The sequence below is a fragment of the Jaculus jaculus genome, chromosome 16 (genome assembly GCF_020740685.1).
Source record: "Jaculus jaculus isolate mJacJac1 chromosome 16, mJacJac1.mat.Y.cur, whole genome shotgun sequence".
Lineage (NCBI taxonomy): Eukaryota > Metazoa > Chordata > Mammalia > Rodentia > Dipodidae > Jaculus > Jaculus jaculus.
Window position 1 is genome coordinate 54,237,972 of NC_059117.1, and position 23,849 is coordinate 54,261,820.

Sequence of the window (23,849 nt, forward strand, 5' to 3'; positions counted from 1 at the left end):
CAACTTAAATAGATCCATTCTGTGATGGTTTGAATCAGATGTCCCCCATACACTCATGTGTTTTGAATGCTTGGTACCAAGCTGGTGGCAATTTGGAGGCGGAGCCTTGCTGGAGGAGGTGTGTTATTGGGGGTGAGCTTAGGGGTGTTATAGCCAGCCTCCCCTCCAAGAGCTCAGCTCACTCTCTTGCTGCTGGTTTCTACCTGAGACAGAAGTGATGTCCAGCCTTTGCTTATGCCATGCCATCATGAAGCTTCCACTCCAGACTGTGAGCCAAAATCAAAGCTCTTTTTCCATCAGCTGCTTCAGGTCAGGTGCTTTATCCCGGCAACATGAAGTTAACTACAACATGCTCCATGCAATGAAATTGCTGTAGCTAAAACCCTTTCCACAAAGAAAAGTCCTGGACCAAATGGATTCATTGCTGACTCTTGTCAAACTTACAAAAAAAATTTAAAAATATTTTAAAACATTTTTATATATTAGAGAAAGAGGTAGATAGACAGATGGAGAGAGAATGGGCTCACCAGAGCCTCTAGCCACTATAAATGACCTCCAGATGTATGTGCCACCTTGTGCAAAGAATTGCAAAAATCAAGCGGCCATGTCACCAAATGAGCCACGGAAATGAACAGAGAGTTCACAAAAGAAGAAACACAAACAACCAATAAAAACTTTTGAAAGTGTTCAACTTCCCTAGCCATCAGGCAAATGCAAACTGAAACTCCTCTGAGATACTATCCAATACTAGAAAATAGATAACAAATGCTAGAGAGGATGTAGGAAAGAGGAAATCTTATTCACTGCTGGTGGGAGTGCAAACTAGTACAGCCATTATAGAAATCAAGATGGATGTGCCTCAAAAGAACTAGAAATATAGGCTGGAGAGATTGTTTACTGGTTAATGCGCTTACCTGCCAAGCCTAAGGACCCCCGGTTCAATTGACTAGGACCCATGTAAGCCAGACACACAAGGGGGCACATGTGTCTGGAGTTTGTTGGCAGTGGCTGGAGGCCCTGGCACACCTATTCTCTTTCTCTCTCTCACTCACTCTTTCTGGCGCTCTCTCAAATAAATAACAATTTACAAAATTAGAAACAGAACACCCACCTGACCCAGCTACACCACTCCTGGGCCTGCAGCCTAAAGACTCGTCATACTGCAACCCGTGGCTATTGCTGCTCTAAGATTGGAATCAGCCTAGGTGCTCATTGGCCCTAAATTCAGAAACACCCAAACCACACGTTCTCTCTGATATGTGCACCCTAGCTTGTAGTATCTATGTGTATGCATAGATACTGGGGCAAATGTGGATCAAATCTAGAAAGATGGGATGGTAGCCAAGAGTAAGTATAAAGCGAAGAGAGGAAGAGGGTTGGGCGGGTGAAAAGTCACAGGTGGCAATGTAAGCGGAAGAAGAAGGCACTGTAGGGGACTAGGAAGAGGACTAGGTCAACTAAAAAACAAAAACTAAATGCCAGAGTGAATGACATCTAAATCTTTGTATACCAACTAGTAAAAATAAAAGAATAGGGCTGGAGAGATGGCTTTGCAGTTAAAGATGCTTGTTTGCAAAACCTGAAGACCTGGGTTTGATTCCCCAGTACCCATGTAAAGCCAGCTGCACAAGGTGGTACATATGTCTGGAGTTTGTCTGCAGTGGCTAGAGGCCCTGGCATGCCTATTCTCTCTCTCTCTCTCTCTCTCTCTCTCTCTCTCTCTCTCTCTCTCTCTCAAATAAATAATAAAACATTAACAATCTCCCCAAACTAGAGCTTCTTACACCCCTGAACAATCAAGTGTCTTACAGATAATCTGGGCTGCTACACAAGGCTCGGCATGTGCTGGCTTGTCTTTTGGCAATCATCCTGATTAAGTCATTTATCTCTGACACATCTAATGAAGTCACGTTCATGACCAGCTTAATCACAGAGTGCAAGATGTACATATTTTGACAGCAAAGCTGTTTGTATCAGTTGAGATGTGAAGCGACTGCATAATTGCATCAAGTGTTCATTATGCCTGCAGTGTGGCAATCTTGGGCATGAATCCCTGTATGCATATTTAGTCACTTTGATATAGATTGTTTTGGGTACTATGATAACAAAAAAAAGATTAGTTTTAAGCAAAACCCACGTCAAGCAGTTGAAATACTGAACAATTATAAACACAGCAAACCCTGAACCACATACTTTATCTCATAGTAGTTAAATTCTGGAGAAACTACATGCATAGCTGAATGCTATATAGCAGTGAAATTTGAATTAGTCATAAGCATATGAAAATGAGGGGGAATACTGTACAAATACTACTTTCCTAGAATGCCCATAATGAATTCTGAGTTTGGTTTTTCTAACTAATAATAGCTGAGTAATACTACCTTTTTTTTTTTTTTTTTGGTTTTTCAAGGTAGGGTCTCACTCTCGCCCAGGCTGACCTGGAACTCACTATGTAGTCTCAGGGTGGCCTTGAACTCAGGACGATCCTCCTACCTCTGCCTCCTGAGTGCTGGGATTAAAGGCATGTGCCACCACGCCCAGCTAAGAAATGTTTTTTATTTATCTGCAAAGAGAGAGAGGAGAGACAGACAGAGAGAATGGGTGCTCCTCCAGGGCATCCAGCCACTGCTAATGAACTCCAGATGCATGCACCAGTTTGTGTATCTGGCTTTATGTGGGTACTGGAGAATCAAACCTGGGCTTTGTAGGCAAACATCTTAACTGCTGAGCCCTCTCTCAGGCCCTCAGGGGCTGTTAAAATGAGGCTATGGCATTTACCCTACTGTTCTAGACCACCCCAGGCCCTCTGTAGTTAGGGATCAGCACTTGTTAGAGATGAGGCTTACGTCACTCTCGTGGCCTTCACGAAGGTTATAGGTGAGGTCGTGCTGAATGTCTTCCACGAACTTGTGCGCGTATTCTGGGTAGAGGTCCAGCACTTCAAAAAGCCCTTTGAGGATGATGCACTGCAGATCGCAGTAGGTCAGAGCCTTCACATCGGCATTGGTCTTGATCACTTGGTCCTTAATTGATAGATTTGCTCCAATTAAATCTCCTTTCCCTGTAAAGGAGTAAAAAGAGAGAGAGGGGGAGAGAGAGATAAACACCATCATTTGGAAGCATAGCAAAACACACATGACACTTGAAAGTACATTGGACTCACCCAACTAGGTAGAGGGATTGCTGACTAGAATCCAAGGTGTTTTGGGGGCACACTGGATAGTTTTATCTTTAAAATCCTTAAACCTGGCCAGGTGAGGTGGCTCATGCCCATAATCCCAGCACTAAGGAAGCAGAGGTAGGAGGATGGCTGTGAGTTCAAGTCCAGCTTGATACTACAGAGTGAATTTCAGGTCAGTTGGGATACAGTGAGACCCTACCTCGAAAAAACAGAAACAAAAAATATCCTTAAACAGCTTTGATCAGATGAAATGATCAGAAAAGTGAAATGACCATCAACGTCAGGAAATTACTGATTTCAACATCTGATGCACTCTGGACACAGATATTCACTCACCCAGTAAGCATATCAGGGTAATGTAAACAGAAACCCACTGGGTCCAACTACGAGACAGATTGAAGTACAAAGCAAAGCAGTGTGACTAAGTTCCCTGGCAGGAAAGTCATCCAAGGTCACAAGTTATATCAGTTTCTGAGTATTTGGACTTTATCTATCTGGCATCTATCTATGTATTCTTCTATCTATATATTTGTTTATTTAATAGGAGAGAGAAAGATTAAGAGAGAGAACAGATGCACCAGGGTCTCTTGCCACTGCAAACAAACAACTCATGTGCCATCTTGTGCATCTGGTTTTACGTGGGCACTGAGGAATCAAACCCAGGCCAAGATGATCATTTTAATGGGCCTTTTGTTATTTTATAAGGAACCAAGAACAAACAACACTAAATAGCAATAAAGATATGTTATTGGTTTTGAGATGAATTTGACCCTACCTGCCTTTTTTTGTTGATTTACTTTATTTTCATTTAAATACTTTTCATTTTTCTTTTACAGAGAATGAGAGAAAGACAGGAGCGATAAGAGAATTGCCACTACAATGGAACTCCAGACGCTTGCGCCACCATGTGGGCATGTGTGACCTTGCGCTTGCCTGACCTTCATGCATCTGGCTAACGTTGGGATCCGGAGAGTCGAATATGGGTCTCTAGGCTTTGCAGGCAAGCACCTTAGCCACTAAGCCATCTCTCTAGTTCATTTTAACTATTTTTCTTTATTCATTTGTGAGAAGAGAGAGCCAGAGAATGGGCTCTATGGATGACACTTGCCACTGCAAATGAACTCCAGATGCACGCACCACTTTGTGCATCTGACTTTACGTGGGTACTGGGGAATCAAACCTAGGCTGTTAGGCTTTGCAAGTAAGTGCCTCAATAACTGAGCAATCTCTCCAGCCTGATCATTTTTTTTTTTATTTCTAAAGGTTTATGCTTTATTGTGTCCAGCATTCATGGAAGCAAATTTCCTAGCATGAAGTCAACTTCAATGAAAAAGTCTAGTCTATTTTATTTGTCAGTAAGAGGAATAATATCAAATTAGCCACAAATACTTGAGATGTCAAATATTTCTGACAGATCAAAAAAGTTGAGCCAGGTGTGGTGGTACAAGCCTTTAATCCCAGCATTTGGGAGGTAAATTGCCATGAATTCAAGGCCACTCTGAGTCTACACAGTAAATACTAGGTCAGTTTGAGTTAGAGTGAGATCCTGCCTCAAAAAAAAAAAAAGTTGAAAAGGTTTTTATTATTAAATACTTAGGTATTAGCTTCAAATTAATGTTGAATTTAAGCTTTGAAATTGAGCCCATTTTGGCTGGATTAAAAAACGTATTACAGTCTCCATTTATAGACACTGAAGATGAAGAGATGCAGCCATATTGTTTGAAAGAATTCAGTTATTTTCATCAATATTACAAAACTTGGAAATTGTGCTTTCTGTATCTTTTGTTAGAAATGTGCATTGGTTCTTAAAAACAAAGCCAAGGTCTGATGCAAGATATAAACATAAACAGAATGTTTTATGTACAGTAACTTCAAATTTGTGCTTGAGTAGAAATTATTGTGGTGCACTATCTGTATAAAGAGAATTCACATTTTTATATTTTATTTATGGTGTGCCTGAGCCTCCCGTCACTGCAAATGAACTCTAGATGCATGCACCATCTTCTGCATCTAGCTTTACATGAGTATTGGGGTACTGAACCTGGGTCCTTTGGTTTTTCAGACAAGCACCTTAACCACTTAACCATCTCTCCAGCCCCGGTCACCACATTTTTATATGTTGAGTTGTTATGGTATGACTATTTCTGGTACAGTGACTAACTGTAAAAATACCACTGACATTTTGTTAAATTTAGCACCCTACAATGAATTCCAGTTTATTTATTTATTTATTCATTTTTGTCTAATGAATACTTATATAGCATGAACTATGGCTGTGGAACGTCATGTAGGACCTGATCAGGCAATTCTTTCCTCACTATTTTTGTCTTGTGAATTTTTCTCATGTCTATGTTTAGGATGCAGAACTAAGCTTTTTTTCTTTTACATATGTATTTTAATTTATATTTATTGTTTATTTATGAAGAGAGTGTGTGAGAGAAAATGGGGACACCAGAGAATCTAGCCACTGCAAATGAACTCCAGACATGTGTGTCACCATGTGCATCTGGCTTATTTGGGTTCTGCGGAGTTGAACCTAGGTCCTTAGGCTTTGCAGGCAAGTGCCTTAATAGCTGTCAGCTCTCCAGCTCTTTTTTTTAAAAATATTTATTTTGCAAGCAGACCATGTATGTGTGTGTGTGTGTATGTGTGGAGAGAGAGAGAGAGGAGAGAGAGAGAATGGACATACTAGAGCTTATAGCCACTGCAAATAAACTCCAGATGCATGTGCCCCTTTGTGCATCTGGCTTTATAGTGGGTACTGGGGAATTGAACTTGGGTCAGTGGGTTTTGAAGGCAAAAGCTTTAACCTCTGCACCATTTCTCCAGCCCTCTTTTTTTTTAAGTCAAAGACTTTATTGGATAAATGTTTCACAACATTCTTTAATATTTAACTCTGAGCATGTTAAGATGAGAAACATGTCATTCAAGTCTACAAAATGAAATAGGCTTGTGAGGATTTGAAAGACAGACAAAAGTTAGTAGGAAGCAAAGCTTAAATATTAATCAACCAAAGCAATAAGTGAAGTTGCAACATGGAAGGTCAAGACTGAAACATGACCAAGTGTCCTTTTTTTTTTTTTAAAAAAAAAATGATAATCTGTTTTTTTTCTTTCTTTCTTTTTTTTTTTTTCGAGGTAGGGTCTCACTCTGGCTCAGGCTGACCTGGAATTCACTATGTAGTCTCAGGGTAGCCTCGAACTCTCGGCGATCTTCCTACCTCTGCCTCCCAAGTGCTGGGATTAAAGGCGTGCGCCTCCTCGCCCGGCTGATAATCTGGTTTTTAATAAAACAATTTAATGAATCTGTCATAAGAAAAAAAGCATGTAGATATTTAAAACTTCATGTTTCCCAATTGTTTTTGCCTCTTTAATATTATTTCTTTGTCTATACCACCATTCTACAAATAAAATAGGGCTGAAGAGATAGCTTAGCAGTTAAGGCACTTGCTTGCAAAACGTAAGGACCCAGGTTCAATTCCCCAGTACCCATGTAAGCCAGATGCACAAGGTGATGTGTGCATCTGGAATTTGTTTGTGGTGGCTAGAGGCCCTGGTGTGCCCATTATCTTTCTCTCTCTTTCTGCCTCTTTCTCTCTCAAATAAATAAGTAAATTAATTAAATTTTTTTTAAAAAAAACACTCTAAAGTCTAAAAATCTTCATTATACTATCTGTGTGTAACCCTACCATGGTGTGGGAGATAGCTGGTGGTCAAAATGAACCCAACGATATGGCTGGTGTTTAGGGATCTCAAAGAAGACTGACAAACAGCCTCGGCCATCTCCAGCAGGACATGCCACAGCCCACATCTCCTGCATGCCTCACGGTTCCCTACTGGTACATGGGCTCTGTTTCTTAATTACTCTAGGTCTTAGTATATTTATTTCTGAAAGACAAGAAAGATTTCTCTGACTCCTTATGACCTCTTATTTTTAGCAATTCTGTTTCTGAGGAACAAGGAAGGCAGTGGGATCCGTCTGGACGCCCTCAGGCTGTGGTTGTAACTCCTGTTCATTACATTGAGGCAGAAGACTGTCACCTGTGGACCACTTTCTGACACTGTCATTTTCTTTAAAAAGAGAAATGAAGAACCTGGGTGTGGTAGTGCACACTTTTAATCCCAGCACTTGGGAGGCTGTGGTAGAAGGATTGTGCTATGAGTTCAAAGCCAGCCTGAGACCTCATAGTGAATTCCAGGTCAGCTTGGGCTAGAGCAAGACCCTGCCCCCTCAAAAAAAAGAGCAATAAAGAAACTAGTGGAAAAGCACAATGATTTACACATGGAAGGAAAGTGTAATATGGTCAACAATTCCATCCTCAGAACAAATGCCTGTCTCTATGACAACCATCTCTCCAGGCATCAGATGAGGAAATCTCTTCATGTGTCTATTGGACAATAGAGTTGCTTAACTAAGTTTATGGCTTGGTCACTGTTTGCTACTATTTCTTCCTCACAACACCATCAATTCATTGGCAGAGTGACATGCATTAAATTTCTAGAGATAGACCATGAGGCCATGTACTTAAGTGTATCAAAGTTAGTATGGATTTGAATTGGCCTCGTAGTAAGTTTACCACTAGACAATAAGATAATCTCCATTGAAATGATGTTAAACTTAGAGAAATATTAATAATATCTTTACTTGGGTGTGGTTCCTGCCACATAGCAGAGTTGAGAACTTATTTTCTCTTAAGTCACATTTGATGGTGGAAAAAGAGAAGTGAAAATATCAATCACGAAAAGTCACAATTTATGGAGAACTTTGACACCAGAATTAAAACAGCAATGAATTAAATCTGTCAGTTGCAAGTAAACTTTATAAAATTTTATTTATTTATTTGAGAAAGAGGCAGAGAGAGAGAGAGAGAGAAAGAGAGGCATGGAGAGAGAATGGATGTTCCAGGGCCTCTAGCCAATGTAAATGTACTACAAATTGCACGTGCCATCTTGTGTATCTGGCTTATGTGGTAAGAGCTGGTAGTTACATAGAAGTGACAAAAGTTACACCCATATTACTCTAATTTCAGGTTGCTATCTTTGTGTCCCATTCCCAAAATTATTGCTAGCTTTCAATGTTCAAAAATGCACTGGAATTATGAAAAAAGAGTTTATATTAATTTTTAGGGTGCATTATTTTTTGCTTGCATGTATGTCAAATTGCAAGATTCTGGAAAGTGGTCCCAAGACCTCTCAAAAGCAGGCTGTGGCTGGGCATGGTGGCGCATGCCCTTTAATCCCAACACTTGGGAGGCAGAGGTAGTAGGATTGCCATGAGTTCGAGGCTACCCTGAGACTCTATAGTGAAGTCCAGGTCAGCCTGGGCTAGAGTGAGACCCTACCTCAAAAAACAAATAAACAGGGCTGGAGAGATGGCTTAGTGGTTAAGCGCTTGCCTGTGAAGCCTAAGGACTCCGGTGCAAGGCTCGGTTCCCCAGGTCCCACGTTAGCCAGATGCACAAGGGGGCGCACACGTCTGGAGTTCGTTTGCAGAGGCTGGAAGCCCTGGTGCGCCCATTCTCTCTCTCTCCCTCTATGTGTCTTTCTCTCTGTGTCTGTGGCTCTCAAATAAATTTAAAAAAACATCCTTAAAAAAACAAACAAACAAATAAACAACAAAAGATCTGATAACAACAAACACCTGAGACTCTGGGGGATACGTAGTCAAACTACCATAGGCTTTTTAATTTTAATTTTAATTAATGAAACCTTAAGTTGCTACTTGGGTCTGTCTGCTCAGTACCATTTTGAACTGCACAATAATTGCGAAGCAATTTATAAGAATTTGTAATCCAGGCATGGTGGTGCACACCTTTAATCCCAGCACTTGAGAGTCAGAGGTAGGCAGATTGCTGTGAGTTCGAGGCCACCCTGAGACTCCATGGTGAATTCCAGGTCAGCCTGGGCTGGAGTGAGACCTTACCTCGAAAAACAAACAAAACCACCACCACAACAAAAGCAGCCTGTGTCACTGCGGAGGTTGTAGTAGTTGCAGTGGTGTCACAGGAAAATGTCACCTACGGTTTTGAAACAAATTAGAAGTACTTATCAATTGTACGTTAGAATCATGAAATGGTGGCGCTTTGCAAACTCGCCGAGAGGGCAGAGTGGAATCAGTTCTTCTGTTACAGCACACACGCACACACGCACACGCACATGCACACACACACACACACGCACACACACACACGCACACACACACACGCGCACACACGCACACACGCACACGCGCACACACACACGCACACACACACACGCGCACACACGCACACACGCACACGCGCGCACACACTCATACAGCCTACTGTGACACCGATAATGAGCTGGCTAGTCGATTTCAGTTCAAATCCCACACCTTTCTTTTTTCTTTCTTTTTTTTTTTTGTTCATTATTTATTTATTTATTTGAGAGCGACAGACACAGGGAGAAAGACAGATAGAGAGAGAGAGAGAGAATGGGCGCGCCAGGACTTCCAGCCTCTGCAAACGAACTCCAGACGCGTGCGCCCCCTTGTGCATCTGGCTAACGTGGGACCTGGGGAACCGAGCCTTGAACCAGGGTCCTTAGGCTTCACAGGCAAGCGCTTAACTGCTAAGCCATCTCTCCAGCCCAAATCCCACACATTTCTATTGAGAAGCAAAGCACAGGAGACCAGGCAAGAACTGAGCCAAATCCTGGAAGGCAAGCCCTCGCCTTCCTAAGTGTGCACTGGAGCCACCAGCTCCTTCTCTTCAACTTTAACTGGGGATAATCAGACTGTTCTACTCTGTCTGGGATGTTCTAACAAAATACTGTTATGTTATTACACTTTTGCATTTAAATTTTCTTATTATTTCTTTATTTGCCAGGAGAGAGATGGAGAAAGAGAGAGAATGGGTGCACCAGAGCCTCTTGCTACTGCAAACGAACTCCAGATGCATGCTCCACTTTGTGCATCTGGCTTTATGCGGGTATTGGGGAACTGAACCCAGACCTTTAGGCTTTACAAGCAAGCACCTAAACCTCTGAGACTTCTCTCCAGCCCTTCTCTGTGGCTTCTTTGATGACTCCACTCAGGAAGGCTTTGCCCATGTCGTTGAGTGATGTACCCCAAAGACCCCCACCTCCTCATCTCATTGCACTGGAGACTGGGTCACAGTGTGTGAATGGTGGGAATGAAATCATTCAGACCGTTACAAGGGCCAGCATGGTAAGATTGGTAATCTTAAATCAGATCATGGACATAAAACAGCTCGCTCACCTTAGTGATTCAATAGTAATCACTTCTGTTTTTCCTAAATATAATCTATCTTGAAGCTCGTGAGTCAGGGCCCAGTGAAGGCAGGCTGACAGAGGTCACAGAGAATAGGTGTTGGTTAGATAGGGCATTTTGGGTAGCTTTGGTTTTAAGAAAATAAGGAAAACTACTTGCATAATCTATCTCTCTATTCTGCGAAGGATTAAATACATTATTATGTGTGTGAAAATTCTTCCCATGAGCTTTTAAAACCAATTGTTAATCTCTTACAAAATCAGAATCAATAAAAATTACTGCCTTAGCCTCTTTTAGAAAACACAGATTCTAAATATTGGTGTAGGGCTGGAGAGATGGCTTAGCAGTTAAGGCACTTGCCTGTGAAGCGTAAGGACCCAGGTTCAATTCTCCAGGTTCCATGTAAGCCAGATGCACAAGGTGGTGCATGTGTCTGGAGTTCATTTGCAGTGGCTAGAGGCCCTGGCATGCCCATTCTCTCTTTCTCTGTCTCAAATTAAAAAAAATAAAAATAAAAAGAGGCAAATAAATATTGGTGTAATGTTCTACATATTACTGTTTAAAGTGTATCCTGATTTCTCCCCTTTGTTCCCCTCACTGCTACTACCCTGAGCTAATTCCTTCACCTGAGTTTAATTTCCCTTAGGGCATTTTTTTTTCTGCCACATTTTCAGAGCTCTGACACTACCCAATTCACTCATAGGCCCTCAGTAGTGGTTGGTTAGATGAAATAATTGGGAGTGGATTTTGAGGGAAACTCCCATGAAATTGGGATAGATTTTTTAAAATCTACATTAACCCTATATTACTGTCTTTTGTCAGTGTTTTTCATATTTCAATGGACAGTCATTATGTCTTAGCACTTGGAAGTTAACTTTATGGCATACAGTTTTCACATTTAAAAAATATGTATGTGTTTGCAAGCAGAGAGAGCGGGAGAGAAAGAGAGAGAGAGAGACAGAATGGGCATGCCAGGGCTTCTAGCTACTGCAAACAAAGTCGAGATGCATGCACCAATTTGTGCATCTGGCTTTACATGGGTACTTGGGAACTGAACTCAGGTTGTTAGGTTTTGCAAGCAACCTTAACCACTGAACAATCTCTCCAGCCCAATTTTCACATTAAAAATATTTTATTTCTTTGCAAGCAGAGAGACATGAGAGAGAAAGGGGTGGGGAGAGAATAGGCAGGCCAGGCTTTTTTTTTTGTTTATTTTTGCCACTGCAAATGAACTCTAGATGGATGAGCCACTTTGTGCACCTGGCTTTATGTGGGCACTAGGGAATCAAACTTAGGTCATTAGGCTTTGCTGGTAAATGCATTAATGGCTGAGCCATCTCTCCAGCCAATTTTCACAATTTTAATTTTCTTTGAAAAACTGAAAAGAGTCTACAGTCACCCTAGCAGCATGAGGTCAGTGATGGTAATGAGGCTTGCTCTTGGAGCACAGTCATTTTGCTCCATTTCTGGTGCAGATTACATATATAACTTAAATTTTACATTATTTAAATTGATTCTCCAAAGAAACACAGAAAATTGAGACGCTATGGCATCAGGAGGCTGCATAGATCATGATTAGCTACCTGGCTTTAGGGATGAAAAAAATGTGAGTTCATTTTAATTTTTCGCTATGGGCAACTTAGTTAACTAAGGTGCTATTTATTCATTTGTAAAATAATAGTGATACCATTTGAATTTTGGTGGCATACTCCTTTAATCCTAGAAGTGGGGAGGCAGAGGAAGAGAATAGCTGAGAGTTCCGAGGCCAGCCTGAGACTTCATAGTGAATTCCAGGTCAGCCTGGGCTAGATTGAGATGCGACCTCAAAAAACATATATATATTTAAACATTCCTTTAATGTAATTTATTTGAGAGAGAGAGGCAGAGTGAGAAAGAGAGTGAGAAAGAGAGAGAGAGAGGGAGAGAGAGAGAATGGATGCCCCAAGGCCTCCAGCCACCGCAAACGAAATCCAGGTGCGTGCACCACTTTGTGTATCTGGCATTACATTGGTACTGGGGAATCAAACTCAGGTTCTTAGGCTTTGCAGGAAAGTCCCTTAACTCCTGAGCTATCTTTCCAGGCCCCACTTGACATTAAAAAAAATTTTTTTTATTAACTTCATTTCAAAAGAATGAGCATGCCAGGGCCTTCAGCTGCTATAAATGAATGACAGATGCATGTGCCCCTTGTGCATCGGGCTTCTGTGGGTCCTGGAGAATTGAACCTGGATCCTTTGGCTTTGCAGGCAAACACCTTAACATCTAAGCCATCTCTACAACCCCCCCGCCCCACAATTTGAATTTTTATTAGAATCCAATGGTATGTTGGATATAACACTTATAGGTAAATCAAGTACTGAGTCAACAAATTCATGTATAATTTTCCTATTTCTATTGTCAGTTTTCCCCCAGAGACAACATGACCATCCCATCTTCTCACTTAGCCAAGTAAAATTTCAGAGAAACTTTTCACCTGAAACCTACCAAGAATAGCCAGCACCATGCTGTCTTTCAGAACCTCCATGGAGCCAGAGCACACGAAGTAGATGGCTTGCAAAGCATCCCCTTGACGCAGCAGATACTCCCCCGGAGCACAGAAAGAAGTCTTGATGTGGAGAGACAGAGACCTGAGGCAGCCCCGGCTGGCACATTCAAACAGCGACAACTGTAAAATCTCCTTGTTCAGGTGCATGGTGATGTCGGAGCGCAGCTCATCCGGAAAATCCTTCAAAAGCTGTCCGAGAAGTGGAGGGAGGAAAGAAAATTGTAGTAAGTGAGGACCAATCCATTATGTTACAAGACACAGTGATGCTCACTCCACGTATGAAAAATAGTTTTATTTTTATTTATTTACTTGACAGAGAAAGAGGGAGGGAGGGAGAGAGAGAGAAATGGGCATGCCAAGGCCTCTAGCTGTTGCAAATGAACTCTAGATGCATGCACCACCTTGTTTATCTGGTTTACCTGGATCCTAGGGAATACAACCTAGATCCTTCGGCTTTGCAGGCAAGTGCACTAACTGCTGAGCCATCTCTCCAGCCCATGTAGTGACTATGACCTTTATTATGTGCTACTGAATAATCAACTGATAATAAAACTAGAAAAACTGAAAAAGTAAAGTAGTCCCTGGGAGGAAGCATATGCTAATTATTCTCTCAAGCCACCTCTTTAGAAGCGTTGACTTTGGACCTACTATTGCTTCTTATGATGTCATGATCATAAGAAGAGATCAAATTATGAAACTTTAAAAAAAGGTTAGTTTATTTATTTGCAGGCATAGAGAGACAGAGAGAAGAGAGACAGGCACAGAGCATTGGCATGCCAGGGTCTCCAGCCACTGCAAACAAACCCTAAACGGATGTGCCACTCTGTATCCAGCTCTTTGTGGTACTGGGGAGTCAACCAGGGTCACCGGGCTTTGCAGGCAAGCGCATTGACTGCTGAGCTATCTCCCCATGCCCCACTGGTGTTTCCTTCTTTTCAAATTTTTATTAACAACTTCCATGATTATAAAAAAATATCCCATGGTAATACCCTCCCTCCCTCCACTTTCCCCTTTGAAACTCCATTCTCCATCAAATCCCCTTTCCTTCTCAATCAGTCTCTCTTTTATTTGGATGTCATGATCTTTTCCTCCTCTTATGATGGTCTTTTGTAGGTAACGCATTAGTGTTTCTTATGGTGTTCTAATCATAAAGAAGAGACCAAATGATCACTCTTTTTTTAAAAGTTTGTTTATTTATTTGCAAGCAGAGAGAGATAGAAGAGAGACAGGCAGGAAGAAAATGGGTGTACCAGGGCCTCTAGCTGCAGCAAATGAACTCCAGATGCATGTGCCACAAGGTGCATCTGGCTTTCCATGGGTACTGGGGAATCGAACCAAGGTCATTAGGCTTTTTAGGCAAATGCCTTAATCACTAAGCCATCTCTCCAGCCCCAAACAATTACTCTTAAGACATTGGTTACTAGGTATGTGCGCGGAAGCAGGAGATGTTTATCTTTCTCAGTCTGGCTTATTTAGCTCAACATAATCACCCCCAGTTGCATCTATTTTCTTGTACACAGCAAGTGTTCATTTTTCGCTATGGCTGAAGACAATTCCACATTGTGTATGTTTCTGTGAGGGTCATGAAAGTAGAAAGGGGCCATGAGAGTGGGGGGGAGATATTATGGGGAGACAGGAGAAGCTGGGGATACATGTAATATGAAGGCGGAAGGGGTCTGTGGGGACAGGGAGAAAGCAGAGTAACAGGGGGACAGGGGAGGTGGGGGCGGGGCGCGTCAGAGCGAAGCGCGCACGGAAACGCAGCCAGTCCCCTGCTCCGCGTGCCGACCAGAGGACTTGAAATCTCTGGGTCTGGTTCGGCCTGCAGGTTTGTGTACAAGTTGGCTGGTGTAAAGAAATGTCCTTCACAGCAGCTGTCTGAGGCATTTCTTGAATTCTGCAGAGGACTCCTTTGCTTGTAATTTCCTGTTTCAACTTCATGGATTCTAAATTCTAGTGGTGAGTTTATATTGATCAAGCTAATTATCCAAGGTTATTACAAGATAAAATTGCCATAAGAATGAATTCCGAGCTGGAGAGATGGCGCAGCAGTTAAAGGCCCTTGCTTGCAGACTGCAGGCCCGGGTTCCATATCCCGGTACCAAGGTAAAGCCAGATGCGCAAAGTGATGCATGCGTCATCAACAAATAAATAAAAATAGCTTTTTAAAGATGCATCCCTTCAAAGATATGAAAATAAATTCATCTCATTGACCAAAGTATCAAATCAACCTCAAACTTTGTTACTCCAAAGTTGCACGGTGGTAAACCGGGTGTGGTGGCGCACGCCTTTAATCCCAGCACTCGGGAGGCAGAGGTAGGAGGATCGCTGAGAGTTCAAGGCCACCCTGAGACTACATAGCTAATTCCAGGCCAGCCTGGACCAGAGTGAGACCCTACCTTGAAAAAAAAAAAAAAAGAAGAAGAAAAAGAGCAAAAACAAAAACAAAGTTGCACGGTGGAAACATCAAGAAAAACAAAACGTGGACTGGGGTTAGAGAAATTGCTCAGTGGTTAAAACTCTTGCTTTCAGTGCTTAAGAACCTGAGTTCAGTTCTCCAGTACCCATATGGAGCCAGATGCACAAAGTGGTGCATGCATCTGAAGTTCGTTTGCAGTGTCTGGAAGCAACTCTCTCTCTCTCCTTGTAAATAAACAAACAAATAAATAAGAAGGTGGTTTGCTCTTTATGAAGAATTAAAAATAAAGAGATAACAAACATAAAAGGTGTGGGTTTCCCTTCCTGATATGTGCACTAGAGCACCCCATTTTGACCTGTCACTCACTATGGGCTTTCGGCCTGAACACGTCGACATGAGAATGGACGTTACCTCATTGGAGTCTATGCCGTTGTTGACTGACCAGGTTGTCTGGAAGTATTCGAGCATCCTCTGCTTGAGCTGCTGGGGCAGGTGATGCACGCGGATGAAGTCCTTCAGGTCCTTGGTTCTGGTGTGGTACAGTGACCAGCGCGAGTACATCCTCTGTATGATGGCTGTCACGTTCCCGAACACCAAGGCGTGCATCAAGGCTGGAGAGCACAGAGGATGGTGGGAAATAAGATGCAGGGCCCCGTGATAGGAGACAGAAACTGGCTAGGCAGTCAGGGCAACAGAACCCCAAAGGTGAGTGATTTTATTTTCCCTTGATTACAATTGGGCAATGTAAGCCAGGCGTGGTGGCGCACGCCTTTAATCCCAGCCCTCGAGAGGCAGAGGTAAGAGAATCACCCTGGGTTCGAGGCCACTCTGAGACTACATAGTGCATTCCAGGTCAGCTTGGGCTAGAGTGAGACCTGACCTGGAAAAACCAAAAAGAAAAAAGAATTGTGGCTAAGTTTACAGAAACCAGGATGTCATACACATCAGGGAGGATTGCACCCTTCCTAGAGGACAGAAACTCTAATCCTTTCTTAAGATCACTGGCAAAGCTGTAAAATCTGGTCTTTGTCCATAGTAACCTGCCCACCTGGTCTTCCTCATGTAGCACTCTCCATAAAAAAATAAACAAAACAAAACAAAACAACAACAACAATGAAAACCCAGATCTGAGTGTCAAGGTGGTCTTCTCAACACCTCCCCCCACGTCTGTAGATAAGAGCTTCCTTGCTTCCTTCTGTTTTAGGCTTAATACCCCCTTCTCTTCTTCCTCTTAAAGTTTTTAAAAAAAATATTTTATTTTTATTTATTTAAGAGGGAGTGAAAGTAGGACAGAGAAAAAGAGAGAGAGAGAGAGAGAGAGAGAGAGGGAGAGAGGGAGAATGCAAGCCCCAGATGCGTGCTCCCCATGTGCATCCGGCTCACACGGGTACTGGGTACTGGAGAATAAAACCTGGGTCCTTAAGTTTTGCAGGCAAGCACCTTAACCACTAATCCAACTCTCCAGCTTCTCCTAAAGTTGTAAACTGGCACTTAATTTCTGCATTTCCAGGACCCCCATCCGAGTTTAATGAGGTGCTCATCTGTGTTTATCAGAACTCTGGGGTGTGCGGGCATGGGGGTGGGGCGGAGGGCTTCTTCTAGAACACAGGACAGAACTTGCTCTACAAGAGGTGCCTCGTGCTAGAGCCGCACACACCTCATAGCCATTGCTAGCGTGGTGTTAGACTTGTGCAGATCCCAGCAGGTAACGGAAGGAGGCTGTGAGAATAAAAGAGGCTGGGGTGGTTATAGTCATGGATAGAGCAGCTCTCAGTGACATTCAGATTATAGCCCTGATCCTCATCCTGGGGATTTGACAAGGAGATTAGAGGCTCAGGGGTGGGATAAAATCACCTGTTTCAACAGCTTTGGGTTTTAAAACTAGACTAAAAGTTTAATAGCTTGTCTTTAAAAACAATCAAAACTCCCTTGTGTCATAATTTCAATGTCTAAGGAGAAATATTTAAAAAAAAATAATCCCTCAGCCGGGCGTGATGGCGCATGCCTTTAATCCCAGCACTTGGGAGGCAGTGGTAGGTGGATCGCCGTGAGTTCAAGGCCACCCTGAGACTCCATAGTGATTTCCAGGTCAGGCTTGGCTAGAGACCCTACCTGGAAAAAATTAAAAAAGAACAACCAAGATACAAAGACAAACAAGATACTATTGCAAATATGTGAACATGTGACTAAGCCTTTAAGCATTCCAGAAAAGAAGCACAGAGTCAAATTCTTTTTGTTTCTGCATTTGCCAGAAATTACCAAACAATGTCATAGGAATTCCATTTTTAATCTGGAATCAAAAGCCTTCAGCAGGTCATATAACACACTTTCTTTGTGGAATAATGGTTACCATGCTTATGAAATCATTCCCTAGAAGCAGACTTCTTTTTAATTTTTGAGAAGTTACTGGAATAGGGCTAAATTTAGACTCTATACTCAGGAGGCACCATAATACTGCAGAGAGAAGATAGACGTCAGAATCAGCAAATTTAGGTTTGAATTTTAGTTTTCCTCTTTCTAATTGCATGAATTTATTAAGCTAAGCAAACCCTTTTACATGGACTCACTTCCCTTAGGAATTACATAGACATCCCAGCCTCATACCCGTGGAGCTATTCTGAGATATAAAAAGCAGCAAGATACCCAGGTAACTGAAAAAGTGTCTGAATGTGTGTGAACATTTCTGACACATATGTGAGAAACAGCAATTGCTCAGTTTGTGTTAGCTTTTCTCACAGAAGGTGAAAGATGTTGTCATGGATGTTCTGAATGCTACAGATTTGAGGGGAAAGGACCCACATGTCAGATTTTTTTTTGCCATGTCTTAAATAGTTAACAATGATTCTTGGAGGCTGGAGAGAAGATTTAGCAGTTAAGGTGCTTGCCTGTGAAGCCTAAGGACCCAGGTTTGAGTCCCTAGTACCCACATAAAACCAGATGTGCAAGGTGGCACATGCATCTGGAGCTTGTTTAATTAAGGAATGATTCTTGGGCTGGGTGTGGTAGCTCATGACTTTAATCCTAGCACTTGAGAAGCTGAACTAGGAGGCTTGCTGTGAGCTTGAGGTCAGCCTTGGCTAGAGCAAGACCCTACCTCAAAAATAAAACAAAATTTAAAAAAAAAGTAAAACTAAAGCCAGGTGTCTTGGCACTTGGGAAGCAGAGGTAGGAGGATTGTCATAAGTTTGAATTCCAGGTCAGCCTGGGCTAGAACAAGACTCTATGTTAAATAAATAAATAAATAAAGGAATGACTCTTGGTAGGAATTGCTTCTTGACAAAAGAATTAAATTAGTGCTGGTTAAATGCATGCCTATGCAAGGATGTGTTATTCCTAAACGTTCAAAACTGAAATCTCCCAAATGTTTAAAAATATTTCAAGAAAAATGTACATTGGGCTGGAGAGATGGCTTAGTGGTTAAGGCACACGCCTGCGAAGCCTAAGGACCCGGGTTTGATTCTCCAGGTCCCTCGTAAGGCAGATGCACATGGTGGTGCTGCGTCTGGAGTTCGTTTGCAGTGGCTAAGGCCCTGACATGCCCATTTTCACACACTCTCTCTATCTCTCTCTCTCCTCTCTGCCTCTAATAAATAAAGGTAAAATCTTAAGAAAAAATAAAAATATATATTGTTCAACAAATTATTGGTGCTTGATGGAATTTTAGAATATCTCATTCTTGTGTAGGAATTAGCACAACCGTTCTGATGTGTAAATATTTTATTTGAAAGTGAAGATTTCTACTTATGAAGAACATTCACTGGGCTGCAGATGTGTCTTAGTAGTTTAGACACTTGCCTGCAAAGCCTGAGGGCCCAGGTTCGATTCCCCAGTACCCATGTAAAGCCAGGTGCACAAAATGGCGCATGATCTGGAGTTCATTTGTAGCGGCTACAGACTCTGGTGTGCTTATTCTTTCTCTCTCTCTCTCTCTCTCTCTCTCTCTCTCTCTCTCTCTCTCTCTCTCTCTGTCTCTCTGCTTGCAAATCTATATATACATTCACTTCAGTAAAGAACTGATTCTCCTCCAAGTCAGAGAACTTAAATGCTGACCTCAGGCACTTGTGAACGAGCGTACTGGTAAGCGTCGGGAAGGCCTGCCATTTTTAACAGTGTGTAATAGGCTCTTTGTAGCAATTAAATTGAGCACAGAGAACAATTTTATTTCATTTATTTTAACACTGCTTTCCTTAATTATGTGTATGATTTTAACCATGCTCTGCTTAATTATAATGTGTAAGGCACTTAAAGTAAAAGAAGTAATGTGTTCAGATCATTTAGCATCCTAATTGTACATTATCAATAAAATGAATTACTGGATTAATTGTGGCATTCATAAAAGTTGGGAAGGACTAGTTTAAGTCTGAGTCACCATGGTTTCAAAGTCGTATTTCAACAGAGGAAACTACTTCTAATTTAGGGAGTTAGAAAATAAGACCCCCTGGTTCTCATAGATCCTTTTTTTTTTTTTAATGTTCAAGGTTACTTTGGCCTTTTTGCCACTGATTTTCATTTCACCCTGAAAAGAGTGAGTGTGTGTGACTGTCAGGCCAAATCATCCCATCTGCTAGGAAAGTCTGACTCACACACTTCAAGATCCAGGTCAGTTTGGGAATTATCATTCATTTTTCCCTTCCCTGCTAGCAAATTCCATGTCTATAATAATTGCTAGACCTACCGAGTATGTGGGAAAGGCTTTTTCTTTGTGTGGGAGTTTTGCATCAGATACATTTTCCAAAAGCTTGTGTCAGTCTCGGGATGGTGAAGGAACCTTCACAGCTGAGATCCAAGAAAGAGGACAGTAAGGAGAGAGCAGAGGAAACCCTCCCACAGTCCGGCCTCCTAGCTCTGGCTCTGGCCTTTGCTCACTCTCCTTCTTTTCTTTTTCTATTCCTGGAGGCTTTTTTTAAAAAAATTATTTATTTGAAAGAGAGAATGGGGATGCCAGGGCCTCCAGCCACTGCAAGCGAACTCCATACGTGTGTGCCTCCTTGTGTATCTGGCTAATGTGGGTCCTGGGGAATCGAGCCTGTAACCAGGGTCCTTAGGCTTCACAGGCAAGGGCTTAACCACTAAGCCATCTCTCCAGCCGTTTTTATTTATTTTTAATTTTTAATCTATGTATTAGAAATAGAGAATGGGCATGCCAGGGCCTCTAGCCATTGCAAACGAACTCCAGACACATGCTCCACCATATGCATCTGGCTTACATGGGTTCTGGGGAATTGAACCTAGGTTCTTAGGCTTCTCAGGCGAGTGACTTAACCACCAAACAATCTCTCCAACACCCCTTCCTGCCCTTGGATTTTTTTTTTTTAACTTTATTTGCTGGGTATGGTGGCACATGCCTTTAATCCCAACAGAGGTAGGAGGATCACTGTGAGTTTGAGGCCACCCTCAGACTACTGAGTGAATTCCAGTTCAGCCTGGGTGGGCTAGAGCAGGACCCTACCTTGAAAAACTTATTTATTTGCAAGGACAGAGAGGGAAAGAGAGAGAGAGAGAGAGAGAGAGAGAGAGAGAGAGAGAGAGAGAGAGAGAATGGGCATGCCAGGGCCTCTAGTCACTGCGAAGAAACTCCAGACACATGTGTCACTTTGTGTATCTGGCTTTACATGGGCACCGGGGAAGCAAATTTTGGTCCTTAGACTTTGTAGGCAAGTGCCTTAACTACTGAGCCATCTCTCCAGCCCTCTTTGCCTGGATTTTGACCATGATTTTCCTGGGGTAGCAAATCATTGCCTATTTCTTTAACCAATTCAATTTCTGTGGTTTCACAGGGGATGTTTTCTGCTGATAGATCAGGGGCTCTGCACTCAGCTTCTTGGGGCTCTTCCTGTCCCCTGTGCTTTCTCCCACCCCCGCTTTGCCCTGGAACTTGACATTCTTTGTTGAACACTCTCTGGGCTGTGGAGGGTACAAGGCAAACAAAACAAAATGAGAAATTCTTCCTAAATGATGAATTCATATGTCCAAACAAACGCATCATGAAGACGGCCTGAATTTATTGGAATCACAGCTTATATGGGCTCAATAAAATTATAGGAAGGCTGCATGTGCAGGGTTGGTGGACCCAAGGGAAGCCTTGAGCGCTGAATAAGGATAATGATTTCTCTGAACTGGGCACGGCCTCCGTAATCTGCCATCTGCACTGGGAAGCTTTCTTTAACCTCCAAGGCAGAGTTGATAGGTCTATCAGCTAGGGCAAACTCATTAGGTGCAGTAGGCTGTCACTACTATATATGATTAAAAAAAAAAACAATGTATAGAAGGTCTGGGGAAATGGCTTAGTGTGTAAGGCAATTGACTGCAAAGCTTAAAGACCCCAGTTCAATTCCGCAGCACGCACATAAAGTGAGATGCACGGGGTGGTGCGTCTGGAGTGCATTTGCGGTGGCTGGAGGTCCTGGCATGCCCATTCTCTCCTCTCTCTTCTCTCTATCTTCTTCTGTTTGCAAATAAATAGAAGTATAAAAAATGTATAGAGATATTGAAAAATGATCTCTATATATTTTGTTTGGTGATAAAAATTATACAGAGAGTTGGATAAAAATATTTGATAAAAATAGTTTATGTGTTACAGAGCCTGAAATTCTACCTTTTGGTCATTATGTTTAGAATTATCTTTAGTTTTGAATTATGTTTAATTTTTGTGTAGTTATAGATTATTTTGTAAATGCATATTATGAAAAAGAAACTAAAGAAACCCAGGGGAAGAAGCATAATATGTTTAAATGCTTCTGTTACTACAGTGTGAACGCTTTCCCGGAAGGACAGTACACTTAGTTGTCTTTGTTTCCCAAGTACCTACCCCATTGGCATTATTGAAGTGTGGCATTTATATTTCTGGAACTAGAATGGATTTTTTTTGTAATGTGATGGTGGCTTTGAAATTTTTATAATTGTAAGCAAGTGGTTTAGAAAATTTATGAGGAGCAATTCAACTCAAAATCCATTCTAGGCCTGGAGAGATTGCTCAGTGGTTAAGCCACTTGTCTGCAAAGCCTAAGGACCTAGGTTTGATTTCCCAGGACTCACATAAGCCAGATTCAGTGGTGGCACATGCATCTGGCATTCGTTTGCAGCAGCTCGAGGCCCGGCATGCCCATTCCCTTTCCCTCCCTCTCTCTCCCACAAATAAGTAAACAAAGGCGTTTTGAAAACCTCTTCTGCTTCCCTCGCACACGAGTTCCCTAAGGGCCTCCGGTCGTTGTCACCCACATTTCAGCTGATATGATCTTACTCCTAAGCTTGACGCATCACTGATCACACAAACCTAAAACAGCCTGCTGTGAAAATAAGTAATTCAGTCTCACATCCCGCACTTGACAGCTATGCTATTTTTAGTTCACCTGTCATAATTCCAAAGGTAGAATTACTAGTGAAGATACACATAGAGGAAGCACGCCGATGGTAAATGCTCACATCAGTGACATTTCTGAGTGTGCATCCCTCAGGTGAGTGACTGCGTCATTAGTGGCATCCTGTGGGCGTCTTCCATTTCCTTCATAGTGACCAGCCTCCCCTCTCACCAAAGGTAGCCATAGATGCAAATCTCAATGCAACCAATAAACTCTACCTACTTAGAAAAATCTTTAATTAATTTATTTTTTATTTGAGAGAGAATGAAAGAAGGAGGGGGAATTGAAAATGGGTGCACCAGGGCCTCTAGCCACTGCAAATGAACTCCATATGCATGTGCCACTTTGTGCATGGGGTTCATGTGGGTACTGGGGAACTGAACCTGAGTCATTAGGCTTTGTGGGTAAGCGCCTTAACTACAGAACCATCCTTCCAGTCTCCATAGTTTCTTAGTGAATGTAACTTTACAGCACATGCTGGTACGTGGGGTTCATGTCTTCTAGCTTGTTCCTTCTCATGATTGTTTAAGCAAGTTTTTCCAATCTTTATTTTATTTTATTTATTTATTTGCAAGCAAAGAAAGAGAGAGATTGAGAGACAGAGAAGAAAGAGAAACAGAAAGAATGGGTGCGCCACAGCCTCTAGCCACTGCAAATGAACTCCAGACGCATGTGCCCCTTATGCATCTGGCTTATGTGGGTCCTGGGGAATAGAACCTGGGTCCTTTGGCTTTGCAGGCAGTTGCCTTAACTGCTAAGCCATCTCTCCAGCCAAGTTTTAAATAGTTTTTAAGAAACATTCTATTTATTTATTTGTAGAGAGAGAGAAAGAGAAAGAAAGAGAGAGAGAGAGAGAGAGAGAGAGGAGACATACAGAGAGAATATGCATGTTAGGGCCTCCACCCATTGCAAACAAACTCCAGATGCGTGTGTCACCCATACATCTATTTTTATGTGGGTACTGGAGAATCAAACTAGTGTTATTAAGCTTTGCAGGCCAGTGCCTTAATGGTGAGCCATCTCTCCAGCCCTACCTGTTTTAACTAGCTTTAGCTTTAATTTCTACTACATTTTAGAAACAGCTTGTTGATTTTC

At 42.1% G+C, this 23,849-nt stretch overlaps 1 protein-coding gene across 1 annotated transcript in view; it reads right to left on the minus strand.

The window, feature by feature from the left end:
• Nucleotides 1-23,849, minus strand: part of Kcnh8 (potassium voltage-gated channel subfamily H member 8) — a 432,454-nt gene that overhangs the window by 71,668 nt on the left and 336,937 nt on the right. Inside the window, exons 9-11 of the mRNA XM_045135950.1 lie at nt 15,808-16,007; nt 12,917-13,166; nt 2,847-3,061 (exon numbers count right to left, since the gene is read on the minus strand). Of these exons, the coding sequence (XP_044991885.1) occupies nt 2,847-3,061; nt 12,917-13,166; nt 15,808-16,007 (665 nt within the window). The remainder of the gene's footprint in view (nt 1-2,846; nt 3,062-12,916; nt 13,167-15,807; nt 16,008-23,849) is intronic.